At 33.2% G+C, this 16,933-nt stretch overlaps 2 protein-coding genes across 2 annotated transcripts; both read right to left on the reverse strand.

Annotated features, from left to right (window-relative positions):
* Window positions 1-7,569: 7,569 nt before the first annotated feature.
* LOC133291234 (TSL-kinase interacting protein 1) lies at window positions 7,570-10,872 on the reverse strand. The gene is made up of 7 exons (XM_061489456.1): window positions 10,746-10,872; window positions 10,247-10,461; window positions 9,880-10,118; window positions 9,540-9,780; window positions 8,702-9,100; window positions 7,978-8,097; window positions 7,570-7,889 (listed from the first exon to the last, which is right to left on the reverse strand). Exons 1-7 carry the CDS (start codon window positions 10,870-10,872, stop codon window positions 7,800-7,802), a joined length of 1,431 nt encoding a protein of 476 aa, XP_061345440.1. The 3' UTR covers window positions 7,570-7,799.
* Window positions 10,873-14,574: 3,702 nt separating this feature from the next.
* On the reverse strand, window positions 14,575-16,625 carry LOC133290695 (uncharacterized). Its single transcript, XM_061488825.1, has 3 exons — window positions 16,352-16,625; window positions 15,830-15,910; window positions 14,575-15,154 (listed from the first exon to the last, which is right to left on the reverse strand). The coding sequence occupies exons 1-3, from the start codon at window positions 16,508-16,510 to the stop codon at window positions 14,750-14,752; spliced, it is 645 nt and encodes a 214-aa protein (XP_061344809.1). The 5' UTR covers window positions 16,511-16,625; the 3' UTR covers window positions 14,575-14,749.
* Between the last annotated feature and the right edge of the window lie 308 nt (window positions 16,626-16,933).

Here is a 16,933-nt window from a genome sequence, read left to right on the forward strand (position 1 = left end):
TCCGAGGCCATATGCAAACAACAAGAGGAACAAAAGTTTAATCGGCCCAAAGTGACAACCAAAAACCCATATGAAAGAAACATTTGGGCTGGGCTGGGCTTGTTGTTTGTTCGGCTAAAGTGGAGCTGAAATTGGGATTGGGAAGGGGATAGCCTTCTTCAGTATTGAAGGTCCTTGTGAGTTGTGAGAGTGCGTCGAAATGACATGCGTGGCAGTGGGAATGTGACAAAAATTGATAAGAAGAATAAGACAAATAAAAATTAAAAACTGATGAAGAATATATATATATATATATAGAGAGAGAGAGGTAGACACTGTGACACTAGTGTCAAATTTAAATTTTGACACCTCATCTGAGAGCCGTTAGATCCAAAAAGATCAACGACTCTGATTTATAAACATATGACACTATTGATTTTTTTGGATCTAACGACTCTTAGATGAGGTGTCAAATTTTAAATTTGACACTGGTGTCAAAGGATCCTACCTCATATATATATATAGGACTTATCGTTTCTCAAGCTGCTTGAGATAATTTTATCTCCGGCTACTAAATCATAACCGTACAAAGATGGATCAATGATGATAAAAGGAGAGAGAGAAAAATGGAATCATAACCATTAACTCAAAGATAAATCAATTAATATAAGAAAATAAATAAATAAAACGACGTAATTTTACGGTGGCCGAAAATAAACTTATCTCAAGCTACTTGAGAAATGTTTTTCCCATATATATATATATATATATATATATATATATATATATATATATATATATATATATATAGGGAAAAGTGTTTGTCATTTTAAACGACAGAAAATTATGTCATTTTAAGAGAGATACAGACACAGAAAATTTGAATTTTAAATTAAAAAAACCACTCACTTTCTCTCTCCCATGATTTCTATTCTTCTGTGTCTATCTCTCTTCTAAAATGACAAACACCAAATCCATATATATATATATATATATATATATATATATATATATTAATTTTAAGAGATATAACTTTTTTAGATAATTTGAGAAGGGAAAGGTGGCCCAAGACTAAAAAGAACAAGTTTAACGGGATAATTGAAACTAATTAAAAAGGTCACTTAGATTTTAAAAAGATTTAATTATTATTATTTTTTTTTTTTTTTGATAACATAATTATTATTTTTTAATCTAATCGAAATTTGATGTCGAGAATTCTCTTTATAAGAATTGAATCCTTAAAATTTGAATTCATATTCCCATTTATAAAGTCTAGCTTACTTAACACCACAACCTATTCTTTTCGAGTGAATACTTTTTCTTTCTTTTTTCTATTCAGCGCTTTCTTTCTTTTTTCAGGAATTGACTCTCACACCATACCTGTGCACTATTCACATGTTCAAAAGAACTTTGCTCCAGCCTCCATGCATACACCCTGTTGGTCATATTTCTCATTAGTCATATTCGGCTACTATATGTACAGAATACATATTCTACATCTAGAAAAATACAAGATTGAAGTTAGCTACGTACAATGGCATAATAATGGCCTTTACATTTTAATGTTTTAAGAGTTTCAATGGGCCGTTTGATGAAAAATAGAAATTTTTGCCGTTTACAGCCAAAAAAAAAAAACCTTAAAACAAAGTTATTAGAAGTGGTTTAGTAATTAGCAAATTAGATAGTTTAGATAAAGTAATAGATTCAAATTCAGTATCATGTGTAAACAAAAAAAAATTCAATATCATCGTTATATAAAACAAAATTGATCTGGACCATCCAATGTGGTATTGTTGGTCCAAATCAGTAAAAGCCCAAAAGACTATTGTAGGTCCATACTCAACAAAGAGTATGTTTTGTCTACTTAAAAATTTACAGATAATATTACTTATGGGTATTTTTTTCCTGCAAAAATTTGTGTTCATAGCAACTTATTACAATTATATATTACAGGTAGTATGTAATTATAATAATAAAAAAAAATTCTTTGTCCTTAAATATTGTCGAAAAGAGAAAAAATAATTTTATCATTTTTTTTTTGATATCAGGAAGGGGTATAGCTCCAAAACAGAACAAACAAACGAGAGACTAAAAGAACAGAAAAACAAAGCAAGACAGAAACATCAAAGAAAGAGCTAAAAAAAGCCTCCTAATAACTGCCAGCCACAGCTCCAGGGTTCAGAAGATCAGCAGCTAGAAGGTTAACAATATCATTGTGAGGGGATGAGAAGACAGTAAGTCCACGAGGGTCATCCACACTGCTCGTTTAGCTATCCAATCCGCACAAGAGTTACAATTCCTCGGGATTCGATTCAGCAAAACATTCCAATCATTCAGAAGAACTCGAATCTTAGCTACCAAGTGAAGCTCTCGAGTATCATTACCAACATTGGTAAGAAGGCTTAATGCTTGTAGGGAGTCAGATTCCAAAACAATTCTCCTCCAACCTTACTTCCAGGCATAAGATAGACCATGAAAAACAGCCCAGAGCTCAGCATGTAATGGGGAGCAGGAGCCAAGAAAGACAGAGAAACCACTCATCCAAGAGCCTTTCCAATCCCTTAGTTAAATTGCTGCAAAAAAAAAATTAACTATGCACTATCCGTAATATATATATATAGTTAAATTGCTGCATAAAAAATTTTATACAGAAGAAATACATTTCTCATTATTCTTTGGAGTTTGCATTTGTCATTTAACATGACACAACAAACTTTCCTACACACACAATATTTTGTGAGTCCCACACTTTTTGAAGAAAAAAAACTACGACACACAAAACGAATCTCTATAACATTACACAACCACTTTTCCTACCACGTAATTCTTATAAAACCCTATTTCTTGACCTTATCAATTTTTTCATGGGACTCAGCACTTTGGTACCAAACTAGCCAAAAAGTTTTTGGGGGATATTATCAACAAGCCATGTTGGCCAGCCATCAACAAATTCATAGCTTGCAATCTTCTTCTTTTCCTCCGACCTCATTAAAACATTCCCAAGCTCACTGATCTTGTCAGCGTTTCTAACGACACCCTTTACTCTATCCTTATCACTATCTCCTTCTCTTCCTCCAACACTACGTACTAACTACTACTTTTTTCTTAGTCTCATCAACTACGTACTAACTATCACTATCTCCTTCTCTCCCTTATCACAATCCTTGTGTCTTATTGGTTTAGGTGCAGAACCCCTGTTTGAATACTCATTTTACCGTTTCAACCTCTCAACTTCGCGGTTTCGGTTTCGGGAGTTATCATACTTGCCGTTAACGCCTCCCATGGAGACTACTCGAAACTTCAAATATCTGTGTTTCGGTAATAACCATGTATTATAACCAGGGGCGGAGCTACTAGGGGTGGCTCCGCCCCCCTAAATAGTGAGAACTTTGGAGTATTCGTCAACAAAATATTTGGATGCTGATGCGTTGAAAAGTTATGTGTCGTGTCGAATCATGAATGGTTCCCGCAAGCAAGCACCTAGAAGATGCAACACCAGTCTAACGTTGACGTTTCGCGTGGTGTTGTTTAGCTGAGGACAAGATGAGATCTATAGTTTAGTGATATAATATAAGGAAGTTTATATTTACAAATTTTTTATTTATAAATTATATGAAGTCTTACAGGTAGACACGAAGTTTTATTGATAAGATATAGTATAATTTATAAAAAAAAAAAATAATTGTTATGATAACTCTCATTATAAAAAATCAAATTAAGTAAAATTTACAAGATAAATTTTATATTAAGTTGAATAATTCATATCAAAAGTTTTGCAAGATAAAAAGGCAATAAAAATAGAAGGGTCTTCCATGTTAGTTTAGAAGAGACAATAGAAGGGGTCTTCTATGTTAGTTTAGAAGGCTATGTTATCTTGCAACTCTATCCTTACAAGATCCAACCAAATATGGAAGTGATTTTACTGAACTCTGGAGGAAAGTATTTCTGTCGAAAGTAAGAACAAGTGAATCTTAATGGTGACTGCTTATACTTTTGGCTACAATATAATGATTAAGAATGACTAGGTGGTCAAATAGCTTCAGTTTCAGGTATATTATCATGCTTCCGATGTAATCTTATGAAATAAACACATACTGATCAGTTAATAGGGCAAAGGGAGAGTAATTAATTAACATTGTCCTAATGAGCATAACTCATGTATATGTAAAATAAGTTAATTTAGGGGAAACTCTAACGCTCAAATTAGCATAGGATTCAAAAATTGATTAGAAACATAAATTGTGGATACACATTTACAATTAGGATGGCTTAATCAATCCAATAAGTTTAGCTAGCAGATCTATTGTCTCGTCTGGATTAAAAAACTCTTCACTGAGGAGTTTCTTTCTCAACCATTGGCCAATAACTTTTACAATTTGTATCAAGTTTATCGAATCAAGTGGTCAATATATTAGAGACAAAAAAAGTAGGGAAGAATCGGATACTGATTGTTTATTATGATTTTTAAGTGGTTATTATAATAATATTTTTATATTAAGTCTATATTATATTTTAAATACTTTTATTTATAATATAATATTTTTTATTTTTACCCTGCACCATCCAAATTCGTGGCTGGCTCCACCGCTGATTATAAGATAGAGCATATAATATATTAGGAAAAAGTGTTTGTCCTTTTAGATGACACAACTTATATCATTTTACTCTCACAAAGAGGTGAGACGCACACATTTATATTTTTTTGTCCACTCTCTCTCCTCCTTTATCTATCTCTTTCTCTCACTTAAAATGACACAACTTTACATCCTTTAAAATGATACACACTTTTTCTAATATACTATATAACTATAGTAACCAATAAAAAGGAAAATAATATGGAAGCAAGCGTTTGAAGGAGAACGTGAAAAGAAGGTGCATGGAGACGACACCATTAATGTTAATAGATATCTTTGAAATTATGGGAAAGGACATTGGCTTTCTCCGTCAATGGCGATTGCGTATGAGACTACAAAATCAATGTCACCAACAATTACGATGTAAGAACTACGTTCTTAACGAACCGGGTCGTAGTCACAACTCACAACATGCTCAGGCACATACATTACTCGATACGCACGCCACGTAAAAATATAAATTCATTTTCTCCTGTTTGAGCACAGAGTAATTCCTATGATTGATCGAGTTCCATGTATTTTTTATTTATTTTTTAATTTCTCCTCAATTATTCAATTAATTTGGTCTAGTCCACAAAATTATAAGACTGATATAAAGTTCTTACTATCGAGTTTTTAATTACTCAAACTCAAAATCAATAGATAAGTTCTCGCTACACCAGCTAATTCACATGTTTTGTATTTTCAAACTTACATTCAACGAACTACGGCACAAGAATATTTTTAGTACTCTTACCCTACAATAGGTGAGTGTGTTGCGTGATATTCTATTTTTCTATTTTATTTTATGTGGTACTTAAAAATTAAAATATTTGCCTACCACCACATAGTATAAAGATTATGTATTGTACCTCAAAGCACGTGAATCAGGCTTAATTAGTGATCTCAAATTTGAATTCTAAATATCCAGCTGTGTTAAAAATTTAGTAGAAAAAGCTTTATTATCCTCGTGGTTTTGCTCAATTCAACCGAATTAGTACGATGAATCGATATAGAAATCTCAAAAAACAAATAAATTATGCATTGTTGTCATGATTACAATGATGCAAAAATTCTTGGGAATGGAAAAAATGGTTTTAGGAGAGCCAACAATACTCAAATGAAATTAGTTGAATAATCGATAAACCCAAGGATATGTCAAAAATTAAAAGAATGATGCAGAAGTAAAAAATAAAATATTATTTAAGAGTTGTCACCAATTTATTTATTTGGATAGAGGGGGGAAATTTAAAAATATTTATGAAAATAAGATTTTAATTGAATTCACAACAATTTGTCCCAAGATGATTTATAAGCTAGCTGTGCTTATTATGACAGGGTAAATGATTTTTTCAGTCAATGGAGATATCAGATAAGTTATCTCCGGTAGCTCAAAATAATATCATTTTGGGACAAAAATCAAAGTATTTTTATAATTCTAATATATTGCAGGTTATATTAATCTTTATCATTATAATTTTTTAATCTTATAACCCAAAACGACGTCGTTTTGACTTCACTAGAGATAATTTTATCTCCGATGACTGGAGAAATACTTTTCTCATTATGATAATATAAATATATTAAAACCATAAAATAAATAATAAAATAAATAAATATTCAATAATAAAACCATGACATGCATATGAATATAAAATTAAAAAAAAATGAAATAAATGTTTACAATTTAAATAAAAAACAAATGAATCATCAATTAAATTTCAACACGTTAAGAAATTATTATCAGTTGATTAGTTTTTATTAATTAATAAAGAACAATAAAATGTTAAAGAAATAAAAATTTATTCAACAACAGTATAATTGAAACAAGCAACTTGCGTTTGGCATAAAATCAAAGGAAAATCAAAGTCTATTTAAACCAAGGGACAAGTGTTTATCCTTTTAAATGACACAACTTATATCATTTCACTCTCACAAAGAGGTGGGACCCACACCTTTATTTTTTTTGTCAACTCTCTCTCCTCCTTTATCTATCTCTTTCTCTCTCTTAAAATGACACAACTTTACATCCTTTAAAATGACACACACTTTACCCTTAAACCAATCCACATTTTCAATTTCAACTTTTTGGCATTTTGTAATTTTTTAAACATTAATTTCTCAGGTTTTTGTAACTTTTTTAATTTTGATATTTTTTCTCTATCCAATCCATTTTTGTATGCTTATCCCTCACAATATTTAACTTTTTTATATTTCCTTTAATAATAATAAAAAATGTTTATTTAACATAACACTTAACCTGGTCCAACCTATTAACAAGAATAAAACCTTAACCTACTAACTGAGACCATTGTACAGCTCAAAGACCATATCCAAACAACAAGTGGAATAAAAGATTAATCGGTCCAAAGTAGATACCAAAAGCCCATATGAAAGGAACATTTGGCCCCGATTGGGCTTGTGGTTTGTTCGGCTAAAGAGGAGCTGAAATTGGGATTGGGAATGAGATAGCCTTCTGCGGTATTGAGTCTATGTCTAATTGTCTATTGACAATTGAAGGTCCTTGAGAGTTGTGAGTGTGCGTTGAAATGGCATGTGTGGCAGCGGGAATGGGACAAAAATTGACGAGAATAAGACAAATAAAAAATTTAAAACTGTATATATATATATATATATATATATATATATATTTGTAGATTTCAATTTTCTCGTGCAATTCAAAAAAAATTTCTAATGTTATAAACACATCTTATCTAAGACTCACATCTATTAAAAAAATAAAATAATGCATGAAAATCGAAAAGTCAATGATAAGAGATAATTTTTGCCTTGATAAAAAATAGAAATTTTTTCCGTTTACAGCAAAATAAAAAATCCATAAAACAAAGTTATTATAAGTGGTTTAGGGATGAGCAAATTAGATAGTTTGGATAGAGTTATAGATTCAAATTTAGTGTCATCATTATATAAAATAAAATAAAATAAAAATAACAAGCTATAAAAAGTTGGGCTCTAAAACGAAGCAAGATAATGCAAAACAGAAATATCAGTCCCCCCTATAACTCTGATTTTTACACCTGATAACTCAGTATTCTGTCAGGCTCGTTTCTTTCTTTCCTTTTTTCGCCCTTGGTGGCTCTTCAACAAGTGTTTCTCTGTTATGTACAATTTATTTTTCCTTCTCTTTCCTAAGCACGTATCTTCAAAATGACTGTCATTTGGTCTCCAACTTATGCATCCAAGCAGCTATTTAACAAACCCACCGATACTAACACTGTCTCCGCCAATAAGCTTCTTAGCAGGGATGCCAAGATCAAAAGGTCCCAAAGAGTCATTCTGAATACAGATAGTATATTACTTAAATCAGTAATCAGGGAGTAAACATAAGAAACACTGAAATGCTTCAACAAGAAAATCTAAGTACCCATTTGATGCCTGTTAACCCAAGACTTCTTTCATCATCATACAAACGGGAAGAAAGCAACCAGTCTGTCTGAGTCTTCCCGGATGGAGGATTTTGTGAAAGTCCATCTTGATCATTAACCTTGAAAAAACCAGAAGAGACAGTGAAGTGCAAAATAATGATGGATAACAAAGCAAAGCTTCCATCCAACTTATTGCCTACAAATGAAACATAATCTCAATACCACATCAACTCGGAAGCCTGATTTCCGTCCCAATGCAACATTAAAATGCTATTTGATTAGCAAGGCACTTTTTTGCAGCCTTAGCTTCATTTGAAACATTAAATATTCTGTTCATAGAGGCCCTGTTGACACTAAGTATTCATAAAGCTGATGAAAATGATATCCAATTATAAATTGCTCCTTAAAAAGATCTATCTTATTCAAACAAAAGTTAAAGACCTTAGACCAACAAGACGTACCGGATCAAAAAGTTGATGTTCCTCACATTAAACCCAAAAAATGGGCCAAAAACGAATTTAATATGCTAAATCTAATTATTTCAAAATAAATTATTCAAGTTGGAAGAAAATAGTGATTTAAAAAACAGCCAGAAAATAACTTGTGAGTTATGAGCTATATTACAAAAAGAAATTGGTAGTTTTTACAAATCCAGATACAAGTCACACGAAACTATCTCATAATTCAATAATAGCTTATCATTGAAGACTATGACCATCTAACCTTGTCTGTATTTGACAACTTTGATGAGTTTGAAGAAACATCCTGACTGCAGGCCACAGAAGAATCCTTTCCACTAGCAGTTTGTACATCTGCTGGACAAGATAACTTTCGAATAGGAAATGCATGACATGTTTCTTCAGCATCTAATATAGATGTTCGCATGTCTTCAGTAGATAGTCTTGAAACAGGAGGATGACAAATTTGGGTGGCGATAAAAGCATCCAATGAATCAGAAATTATTTGACTTGTTTGCATGCCATTGATGCCAAATGATTTTGGATCAAACCCTCCCTGTAAGGATGCTTCAGAAAGGAGACCCCCAATGCTTATATTGGTTAGACTATCAACCCATGGTAACGATGGCTGTTGAAGGCAACTGCTTACTCTTGGCTCGTTATCCTAGTTAGAACAAAACAAGCATATTTTGAGAAAACAAACAATAGATGCATTCGAAATTCATTTTAGAATTCAGGGCCAACCAACAAAAGATTTCTTAAACATGCAGAGAACCATAAATAAGAATTTTATTTACACTAAAAGTCCAATTTTTTTTATGCTTATGCTGCCATAAATATGACTAATTAACAGCACTTTGAACGATTCTTGCAAATTTCCATATCATATATTCCAAAACTTTCCACATAATTCTATTAGTCAATGAAGCAAATCATCATAAACATCATTTTAATGTTCCTTAAGACACACATAAAAAACAAATATTTGTATAAACCAGATCCCCCAGCAACACCCAAATCTCCTGCAATAAAATTTGTGTAATTTAATGCAACTATCTGAAAGTTATTGTCAAGCACAACAAAATATCTAAATAACAATTTACCAGAGGATCAGCAGATGCATTGTACATTGTCTGAGCCACATTTTCAATTGCTACATTGCCCACATCAATTGCAATGTGTTCCTTACTTTTAACCCGAACCCTGTCCTGTTCATCAGATAAAGTCTCTAAATTATCATTGCTACCACCCTCTGTTCCTCCAGACCGTACACCAGACTCATAGGGAATTGGTGTGGAAGGTATACCAAAAGACCTAGGTTCATGTATGTAGAACCAACCGTACCTTAAAAGAGAGAACAAGTTACAAAACAATATAATTATAAACAACCTAATTTCCACAAAGAAAAGAAAACATATGATAGAAAACGATCAGATATTATACTTCAACCGGAAAATTTCAGGGCTTCCAACGGCAGCATAGACAGCAGTAGCTGTTGTTTCAGTATCATCAATTGTCCACCTTCTGCAGTCAGATAGATTTTCCATTATATAGTATGGAAAAAGCATAGGCTCCCCTTTCGCTATACTTGAACTTCCCCACTTCTTTTCAAGGTGTTGTATCACTGAAGAGATTTTCTTTCGACCACTAAGTGTAAGTTCTAAATATGGATTATGCCCATCCTGAAAAAGAAGAGTTTAAGCATTATGACTTATTACAGTCGCAGCCGGATTGCGATTATTACATACAGGCCAGGACAGGTGTAAAGTATATCTAATTTGTCCAAATGCTTCATGTATCACCATTTGACCTTTTCAAGTCCTATTCGAGTTCCTTCGTTTATAGGAAAAAGTTGTAACTTGATCTTTGCAGAAGAACCAAGTGTTTGTCTTGGATAAAGTTCAAACACCTCCCTCTTTTCCGGTGGAAAAGTATCTTTATTGACAAGTTCTGGGCACATTCTCACAGGTTCATTAAATGGAAAATGCTGACTCCCTTTATCAGTCAACAACTCTTCACCACATCCTAAAGGGAAAAAGGTTTAGCTATATTTAGCAAAATGTACAAGATAATGGAAAATGAATATTTGAGTAAATTTCAAAGCTAGTGTTGCCTCATCCAAGAAATTAAAAAGATTCAGTTCATTGGCAGAAATATTCGTAATTGGCTAATTGAACCTACCAAGTTGAATCCAAAACATTTTTTCTAAGATACAGACACAGCAATTCAGTACATCAAGAGGGGAGATAATATGAAACCAAACTATTATTAAAAACAATATAAATGGTAGATAGGCTAAAGTATATCACCTCTTGCTTGGTGATCCCATTTATTTGTTCTCTTGGAAGAATTTTTCACTCCAATGGACCCTGTCTTTAGACTGCACTTTCCAGAAGCCTTCACAGCTTTGCGGTCAAGTGACCTACCTGTTTTCATGATCGTTCAACCTTCCTGAAAGTGATAAGAATAAAATAATATATGTTCTTATCCTTCGTAAAAAAAGTACCAACAGATGACCAAAATTAAAGAGAAAGCACCACAGCAACAATTTAGATGAAGAGGTTCAAGTAATAATCAAAACTAAGAACCAGAAAAATCATAAAATAAAAATCACCCAGGCATAGGTTCAGTACCTACTGTCATGACATCATAAAACCAAACAGATAACATTAGATTACAACAAAAAGGTCCTGATAGTTTCTCAGATTATATACCAGCAACTTAAGTTAAAATAAATTGTCACCTCTCAAGAAATTTCTCACATCGGAACCATAACAGACCCACCGATGTCTATAAAAGCAATAAGAATAATTATGCAGACATTTTATCAGCTACAAATCAGTAAAGAAGATTCAAAATTTTCACAAACACTAAACTTGGAATTGTGGGGGAAATTCACCATAAGTAACCCCCTTTTTTCTGTAATCCATTATAATTATCAAAGATGTCTTTTTCCTTTTCGTCCCTATTCATACACAATCATCGAATATGCCAAACTTGTGAGAAGAGAAGACTAAATTTCAAGAAAGACAGAACTAATAGTCAATTCCACATTCCGAATTGTGATTTGGATCACAATAATGATACAAGCAATCGTACCATTAGCATCGTATATTCGTGCGTGGCAAAACCCTAATTTGATTATTCTGTGATTCAGATTAAGAAGAACATAAATACCACGACACAGCAAGCAACAAAACCATATTCGAGTATTATGTAAGCGAGTGATGCTAAAAAAGAAAGAATGAACATTGAAAGTAGATGAGTGGAAAAACAAGGTGAAGGCGAGTGATACTCAGATGCAGGCCATGAACATCGAAAACAGGTTTTATCGGCGGAAAACGATGATTAAGTTTAGCAAAGAAGAAGGAAGTAGAATTCAATAGGTTAATTTTTGGGTTGAAATTTAGAACCTTCGAGAAGCCACCGACGGAGGAGTAACTGAACCGAATCGCAGAGAAAGCAGCAAGGAAGGAAGGAAGGAACAGAAGCAGTGTGCGCGGGAATGAATGTTGAAACTTTGTAAATAGAGGGAGCGAAATAAGGACCCACATCATTTTCAAGGCCAAGGCGCCAATCACAATCACTTTTCATCTGCGTTTCCTTGACTTATGGGCCTAATATACACGTTAAAGCCCACGCTGGCGCAAAATCGCAGGTTTTGGAAAACCAACGGGGTGCATTTTGAAAAAATAATAATAATCTATTTCTGCACATTGTCAGAAAAAAAAATATTTGATAACATATTCTATTTTGATTTTAAGAATAAGAATTGCTTTGATAACACAACAACTACTATAATAAATAATAATTTCAATTAAGTATAAGTTTTTTTGGATCATCAATAGTGGTGGTGGTAATTGTGGTGGCGTGGTGATGGTGGTGGTAGTGTTGTGGTGGTGGTGGCAATGGCATCGTCGTCGTTGTGGTGGTGGTGGTGACGACGACATTGGTGGTATAATGATGGTGGCGGCGGTCATGTCAGGATGAGGATGGTGGTAGAGATGATGATGATAGTGGTGAAGCGTGATGAGAGAAATAAGAGTTTCTTATTTTGTGTCCGGGAACAAAAAAAAAAAAAATTTATTCTTTTTTCTCTTCCCAGCACAAAAATTAAACCGGTTTATTGCAGGAACAAAAAAAAAAATAAACTGATTTTATCAAATGAGTTTTTTATCCATTTCTGTCCCCGGGAACAGAAATAAGAAAAATTGATTCCGCGAAGATTGTCATTAGGGGTGTAAATGGGTCAGGCTGGCCCAGCCCAGCCTACGACCCGGCCTACATTGAGCCCAGCTCAGGCCCGGCCTTTCAGAAAAGTAGAGTAGGCTTAGGCTTATAAAAAAACCTTTTTTAATAAATAGGCCATAGGCCAATTTTGTCAAGCCCGGCCTACAGCCTTGTAGGCTGACCTATTTAATTTATTAAAATAAAATAATAAAAACAATATTTATTTTATGTTGCAAAGACTCAAAATACCAAATACCAATATCTCTTACCTTTTGTGCTATTTTATTTTATGAAAGGAAAACTTGTCTAATGTCTCCAAATTTTACATGTTGTTGCAGCTTAATACCATGGAGCAATGGGTACCTTGCTGGATTATGATGTTACTGATGAAGATCTTTCAATAATACTCTTCTTTCCCTTGTCTTGATGGTGGTTTAAAGATTTTTAGATAAATGACATTCTCTTGTAGACTTTATTTCAGCATCCAGTAATTGTATTTTTCTTATTTTTCTCATTTCTTTGACTCTATTCCTCTATGATATACATTCTAGAGCTGAGGTATTATGTTGACTCTTTCTTGTTTGTCATTTTTTTCTTATGAGAACTACAAGTGCATGCATAAATGGAACTTTCTTTGCTCTATACAATTATTTTTTTTGCTTAGTATATATAGTGGGAGGCCTACAAGGCCTGTAGGCCATGTCAGGCTTTCTTATTTTCGAAAATGGGTCGGGCTTGGCCTACAAATAAAGCATTTAATAGGCTAGTAGGCCAAATAGGCTGAATTTTTATTTACGTAGGCTTGGGCCAGGATGGCCAAAGCCCAGCCCAGCCCATTTACACCCCTAGTTGTCATGCACACCCTAAATGAAATAAATTTGTGTCATTTTATATTTTATTTTTTTATAAAATTCGGAAGAAATAGAAAATGAAAGAGATAGAATGTAAAAATACACTAAAATAACGCAATTTCATTAAAAATAATATAAAATTATGTTATTTAAAATGTCAAATACTTTTTCCAACTTTTTAAAACTATAACTCAACCATCTATAATTACGTTGCCTTTTTATTTCTTAATTTTTTGGTCAGTTTGTTTATTTTTCGATATTAGGTAGAGAAACCAAATCTTTCGGACCAGGCTATGCTTAAGCGAAATTTTTAAGTTACTCACGTCGCACCAAATGGTGCAACGGGCCAATCAAAGTTGGAGAAAAAAATGTGTTAGTTGTGCGAAAAAGAGAAAAAAAAAATTAATCCATATGTCATTTCTAAGTAAAAATGTCAGGTATTACCGCTGCACTAAAAATGCACTCATGCTTAAGAGTTAAGATAATCATCTCAAATATTTTATATTATATGTCTCTGTTACAATTTTATATATACTATGAAAGTATGTAAGAGCTTTCTTGAAAATTTTGTTTTGTCAAAGATTTGACCACTGACTCCAAAAATATTAAGTAGAGGATAATGTATATATATATATAATATTTTATTTGATTAGATTAAAACTTCATACTCATATGTATCACATTTAAAATTTTATCATTAACATTATTTCTTACTCAATCTATAGACCTTAAAATTAACATAAAATATAGTTTTTGATAGAAATATCATATACTTGCTTATAATGATTATTGAAATGAATTTTTAAATCGTGTCTTAGGGGAAAAAAAACTGATTTGGCCTATACTTAAGACAGCTTCTCTTGTAGATTCGACCCGGCTAAGTGTATAATTTTAAAACATTACAAACATATTACACATACAAATTTTGATTTATTAATCAGAATAACTTTTTAGTAGTTTAAGACCTTAACTTCGCCAAATTCCATGCAAATAACAGAAACTAGTATGACTGTATATGTCTATATATACTTAGGAAATGAAATGACCAACATTTTTTTTTGAAAACTATCTGCTAACATAGTAGACTGATGTTCAAGCTTCAAACTGGATGACAATGGTACACAAATAAATTGAAGTCTATCCACAATAAATTTTAACATTTTTCCACACATTTATGACGACATATTTCAGAAATGACATCTTTTCTGTTCTCTATTCTAACTATTACAGCATCAGTATGAAAAATCATGACCAGGACTGTCTGCATGCATGTCCATGCAATCACTTGAGTTGGAAGAATTTGTATCCCTGTTCTGGCCACTAGGATAAGTCACCTCATTGTTCCGGGTTCCATTCCCTGATGACATGATATTGCTTGAAGGAAAGCTTCCCTGTGCCAAATGATATGGCTGAAGGCTGCGACGAATAGGGCTAGAGAGTGCATTTGAGAATACAGAGTTTTTTGCTTGTTGATCATGTTGCCCAGTACGTATCCCCTGCCCTACAAAAGTTGTTCCAAATGCATTAGGGGGTATGGATGCACCAAAGTTAGTGTGAATTGCAGTCTGGGAGTTCTGTTGATGAATTGGCTGCCTTGGGGACATTGGTGATTCCTCTGCTCCATATTCAAGCTCATTCTACACGCACATGCATAGCTCATGGTTATATCTTTATTCAGCTATTTCGATACATTTGAAAATAGATTAATTCAGTGTGATAGATAACCTGAAATAATATAATTGTAAGATATGTGTATATACATATCATATATAGGGAATTCCAGTCCAAGTGAAGTGAGAAAAAAGGAGCTTCTGTTTCATTCCGTGACTATAGTTCAACAATCAAGATCTGGTTGACACATAACATAAGACCAAACTCTTCTACAAATAAAAATCACGGACACGAAAAAAAGCAGACAGCCATAGTTTTCAGTGTCCAGAAAAGCCACCAAAGACAGGCTGAAAGGTTTTCTGGTAAACCCATAACTACTACTAAAACCAAAGGTTTAAGGATGATGTCCATTAAATGGCAGTTTCACATTCAAAGCAATTGACTAAGGGACCTATAAGCTATATGCAAAGATAGACTTGATGCAAGATAAATGTTGAGTACCTACTCCATTATGGTTCATAATATAAAGAGCAAAATAGCGCAGTAGCAATTTGGATGGAAGAAGGAGAGGGAAGAGAGCGAGCGAGAGAGAGAGAGAGAGAGAGAGAGAGAGAGAGAGAGAGAGAGTATTTCCATTAAAAAAGTAATGCTAAAAAAATCCCAAAAAGAAATATCAGTAAAAATTGCAGAGACTAAAAAACCTGCAAGTGAGCAACTATATCAATCGTCGACACCCTTGATCCTTCTTGTTGTTGTCTAAGAATCCATTGATACATTTTCTCCTGTAAGGAAATAGAAGCAGTGTTATTCAAATAACCAAAATTTTAACAGCAAGCAACAAATCCAAACACACCAAGCAACAAACCAAAACCAAAAGAATAAGCAATATCCAGATTTTATGTACAATCCATCGGAATCATATCAACAAATTAGGAACTTGAATGTGCAACCTAAACAGTCCCCAAGTTAGTTCAATAATGAATTTGGAATTTGTCAAGTCATAGATTCATTGAAATGCAAATCTGAAATTGAACTATTCAGCAGCCTACGCGGTAACCCTAAAACTGTAAAGGGCAATTCGAAACAAAAAGACGCAACATCAGAATCCAGTTTTTATTCAAAATTAAATAAATAAATATATAATGGTGCGTATTTAATTAATTAATTAGAATCAGGAAAAGCTGAAGAACGAATTAGCAGAGGGGATGAAGGAAGGTAGAAACCAGAGCGTGACGTTCACCGGCTTGGAAGGAGAGTTTTTGTTGATTCATGGCGTGAGTGTAGAGATGAGAGAGGGAGTTGGCGGTGCTGCAGAAGGTGGAGTACATGGTGCGATCCACTTCGTCGAGGCGCGTCGCCACCGACTTTCTCTTCTTCGCCATCCAAACACAGCCTTATGCGGAGGGAGATTGAGATTAGTGAGATTGAGAACTAGAAAAACTAGAAAGTTGGTGCTCGGTGGAGAGAGAAAGAGAGAGCAAAAAGAGAGAGAGAAACAATGGGATATTATGATATACGAATGAAATGACGGAGACCATGAATTGTCCAAGTGGCGTACACATGGCCATCTTGCCACTTTTCTCTTCTTACACGTGAATACAATGCATTCAGATACCATACCACTAGATTTGGTTAATAATGAATAATTTGGATAGATATTAGATTGTATTAAGTTACATATTTAATTTTTACTCGTATAAAAAAAATGTATTTAGATAGCTCATTTATCCTTACATAAGAGATTCTTAATCAATCAAAAAGTATAATTATTTATCTCAATATTATTTCTCTCTCTTTCCTTATCA

The sequence above is a fragment of the Gastrolobium bilobum genome, unplaced genomic scaffold (genome assembly GCF_033153095.1).
Source record: "Gastrolobium bilobum isolate Gb01-03AN ecotype WA unplaced genomic scaffold, APGP_CSIRO_Gbil_v1 utg4377, whole genome shotgun sequence".
Classification (NCBI taxonomy): domain Eukaryota; kingdom Viridiplantae; phylum Streptophyta; class Magnoliopsida; order Fabales; family Fabaceae; genus Gastrolobium; species Gastrolobium bilobum.